Source organism: Chaetura pelagica, unplaced genomic scaffold, assembly GCF_000747805.2.
Source record: "Chaetura pelagica isolate M959 unplaced genomic scaffold, ChaPel_1.0 scaffold103, whole genome shotgun sequence".
In the NCBI taxonomy this organism is placed as follows: domain Eukaryota; kingdom Metazoa; phylum Chordata; class Aves; order Apodiformes; family Apodidae; genus Chaetura; species Chaetura pelagica.
This window is the reverse complement of record NW_009953004.1, coordinates 4,167,362-4,171,291: the sequence shown is the minus strand read 5'-3', so window position 1 is coordinate 4,171,291 and position 3,930 is coordinate 4,167,362. Positions and strand designations below refer to the sequence as shown.

Genomic DNA, 3,930 nt, shown 5'->3' with positions numbered 1-3,930 from the left:
TGGTGAGGAAAAACAATTGTCAAGGGTATTTGTTCAGTCATGCTCTAACTGGGCTTGATCCATGAAACTCCATGTGAACTCCTGGCTAGATGGAAACTGAAGCACAATCTTAGCCTGGCAAAACCACAAAAACTCATCCAGGACTAATGGCATTGAAATAGGAAGGGCTCAACAGTCTGGCTATTGAGGACCAGAGGACACTTTCCAGAATGCCTGAGTGAAAAAGAATAAAGAAGATCCTGAAAGAAATTTTACCTTCAGCTGGTTGTATTTGTTAACCATGAAAAAAATTCAAGAACACTGAAGGATTCTTAAGTACTCTAACTGTATTTGGCAAACATCAAGAGTTAAAAGCTCATGACAGTGGTTAAACAAGACAATATTTACTACACATGGAACTTAAACCATACCACCTTTATAAAATATTGATTTTACATGGTAAAAATCAGTCAAACTCAGAAAAACAAATCATAAAAAGATATATATAGCTTGGAGTGGCTGTTTCCGCATCACCATCACTAGTTCTTCCATGCCACTTATCCTGTTCAGTACTGAAAACTGCAGAGCACTCTGCCGTCTTAGAAAAGTTGAAGGCCACTTTTAATTTTATGGAAGTCATTCTGGGTCCATAGTAACCCTCCTGTCACAGAAACATTCAATTCTGCAGAGCTGTGAGAGAAAGAGAAATAAAGCACATAAGCACTGAGTTGATTTCAAAGCTCACATCACCAAAGTAATTTTGACACCACATTAAACTTGTTAACAAATTTTATTTCCAAACCAAAATGTCATTTCTCATTTTTAGCTCTGAACATTTAGCTGTTAGAATGTTAGTTTGTAATCAGTTTGTTCAAGAAAGGCAAAGGTAACAAAGCACAAAGCAAAAGCTACCAGCTACTAACAGTGGTGAGGGAGACACGACTTCAGAAATAACCACACAACAATTTTCACCTGAACCTTACACTTGTCCTTTGCAGTGAGAGCATCAGGTGAAATGCTCACACAGCACGTGGTGAACCTGAGAACATTATGCACAGGGACACCAGCCCCCCCTGTGCCTTTACTAAGAAGTAGAAACCAGCACATTTACAGGGACTTCAACAGAAACTGTTGTCTGGGGCCATCCACAGCATGCTAAGTAATTTCTTATTTTAGAAATTGGCTCATGCAGCAGGCATATGTACCTCCCCAAACCCTTGCCTATTACCCTCACAAGCCCTCCAAATTAAAAGAATCAGATCACTTTTATTGTGCTATCAAGTCAGGAACAGACTGGAAGCTCTAGCAAGTCACCATTTAACTAACGTGCCAGTGCTGTAAAGCTGCTGAGGCTTAAAACTGCCTCACTTGACTCCCTGCAACAACTGAGTATCCCAAAAGCAGCCACAAGTGTGGAAGCCTGGTAAGAAGGAGAAAGGGACACAACACTGAAGGTACAAGACCAGGTGCACCCAGCAAGCTTGTTTGCTTCATGGTTCTGCTTTCTGTGATGGATATCTGAACACAGAGGATGACTTCTTGTTGAAACATAACCAAAACTTAATGAACACTTTAATTGCAAGGCCACAGCTCTTCCCATTAAAGTTATTCGTGCTAGTGTACCACCAGAGAAATTCTTTACCAACTCTCAGTAGCTTGTTTTAAAAATTCTGCACTTCCAGACTAGTCACTCCAAGGGCACAGCAGACTGTGTCTCACTGACAGCATCAGACAGCACTGAGACTTGTCAGCACAGCCTGAAGTGCACATTGTTACCACACCAGCACTGCAATGGTCCTGCCAAACACACACGACTTGAAAAAGCCATGAGAAGTGCAGCCAGTAGATGTTAGAGATAGCAGACAGTATTTTGGTCAAAATATTTAGTGAAACAGAAGTAAAAAGGAAATGTCATCCTTAATTTTTCACATCATATACTACAAGGCACAGATAGACAAATGCATTTTATGGTTCAAGGGCAAAGTCCTGCCCACACCATTACTCACTTTGTATTGGGAGACTTCCACTCATCTCTCACTGGCTGATCAAGCAGGGACATCATGGAATAATTATCCAACATGAGACCATCAGGGTCATCTGTCTGACCTGGGAGTTTCCCAAGGGGAAAGTCTTTCCATTGTACTTCATCTGGGTAAAAACAGAATATAAATAACAAATCTGAGCTTCCCAGAGTGATTTTCAAAAAAACAAGGTGAGTATCTGCCTAACACAACTTCAGCACCAGAAACAATCTCAGGTGCTGACAAGTCTGGCTGACAGTTCTACCTCATTTTGTTTCTATCCTTGTCACCTCTTCTGAAGAAAACCACTGCAGTGAGACAACAGGAACACATCTGGTGCCATCTAACATCACACAGTCCACACAGTGCAGCTCATTCAAATGTCCGTGAGACAATGTCCATTGGGAGAAACCCCTTGGTATTCCAGAGCAACCCTTCACTTACCTTCCTCTTTTAAACATACTTTAATTTGAAACACAAAGAGACTTGAATTAAAAAAAAAATTCCTCTGCCTACTTCTGTAAATGGAAAGAGCCATTTGTACACCTAAAAATATAAAAAATGGCACTTTTGCACCCAGGAACTCATTCCCCAGTGAGTTGTTTACCCACAAGCAATTATATAAACAGAATATTTCCTAAAATCAAGTGGTTCAGGACACAATACATGTTCCTGAAAGCTTTGCTTAATCTGAATGAAGTCACTGAAACAGAACAATTTTGCTTCTGTTCCCAAAATGTCCAACTCTAACAAGCTGCTCACATCACTGTTACCAAGCCAAGCTGCTTAGGGTGGTCTCTTTTTTCTGATTTGGGAAAATTTCACCATGACTGGGGTACGAGAGTTCATTGCCTTCTAATGGATACTTTCTTCTTATTATTTCCTTTAAATACTACTTTGCCTCCAGCCACTCTGCACCAACCTCCTCCTCCTGTCTTCAAGTCCCTCCAGAAATCACTTGCCTATAAATTCTTAGCTACAAAACCCTCTACCCCAATGGGAAAGTACAGCTACCACAACAAAGCTAACAAAGTTCTGAATATGCTGTTTATTTCCTCTAAAAACACTCCTTGCTCCTTTCTTTGGCCTGCCACCCTGTCTTAACAGCAATTTTCCTGGAGCATGAAACTCAAGAGCTTCTGACTGGCCCTTTCCAGCACAGCCTAACTGTGCTTCCCACAGCCCCAACTCTGACAAACTCAAGTCCAAGGAACAACCACCTTTTCTTTGCCATTCTCAGCTGCCACAGCTGCTGCCCCATGAATTTGATATATTGAAATTTTAACCAGTTTGGAAACTGGTTAAAAAATTTAAAAATTTGATGAGGCAGTAATAACATGCTCTGGGAAAAACCCCTCAGAGTATTTCAAGAGTTGAAGAGCTACAGACTCCTGCACATGAACTGAAGACTAGGAAATTTGGCATTTAGGTGATTTTGAAGCACATTTGAATTCTGGGCAGGCCCAGAGAGGCATGAATCACATTTCAATTAACATTTGCCAGTGATGAAGACTGTATAAGCCTTAAAGTCATTTTTTACCTGCAGTGATCTGCCAGGCAGACCCTTGCAGTGCTGCTCTCTTCTCAGCAATAGCCCCCGTGTTACCAGGATGAGCAAGTCCTTCCAAAGGAGATGCTTCAGTTGCCATCTCTTCTTCCACCTCCTCCACCTCTTCTACACCATCATCTCTCTCCAGCACATCTTCCTGTTTCTCTATACTCTGCTCTTGATTTTTAACCTGATTTTCTTGCCTGGCCTTCCATTGCAAGCTCTCTATAGTGTAAACTGGCTGTTCACTGCAGTCTGAAGAGAGGCCTGGATTGGGCAAAGGGCCATCTCCTTCTGTGTAAATGGAAGCAAGATAGAGAAGGTTCTTCTGTGAAGAACGTGGCAGGCGAGGTCTCATAATTGTGAGGATCCTGGAAGGGA

At 41.6% G+C, this 3,930-nt stretch overlaps 1 protein-coding gene across 1 annotated transcript in view; it reads right to left on the bottom strand.

Annotated features, from left to right (window-relative positions):
- Positions 1–578: 578 nt before the first annotated feature.
- Positions 579–3,930, bottom strand: part of LOC104387849 (ribosomal biogenesis protein LAS1L-like) — a 13,486-nt gene continuing 10,134 nt past the window's right edge. Inside the window, exons 11-13 of the mRNA XM_009996643.1 lie at positions 3,541–3,920; positions 1,986–2,127; positions 579–669 (exon numbers count right to left, since the gene is read on the bottom strand). Coding sequence (XP_009994945.1) covers positions 579–669; positions 1,986–2,127; positions 3,541–3,920 — 613 coding nt within the window. The remainder of the gene's footprint in view (positions 670–1,985; positions 2,128–3,540; positions 3,921–3,930) is intronic.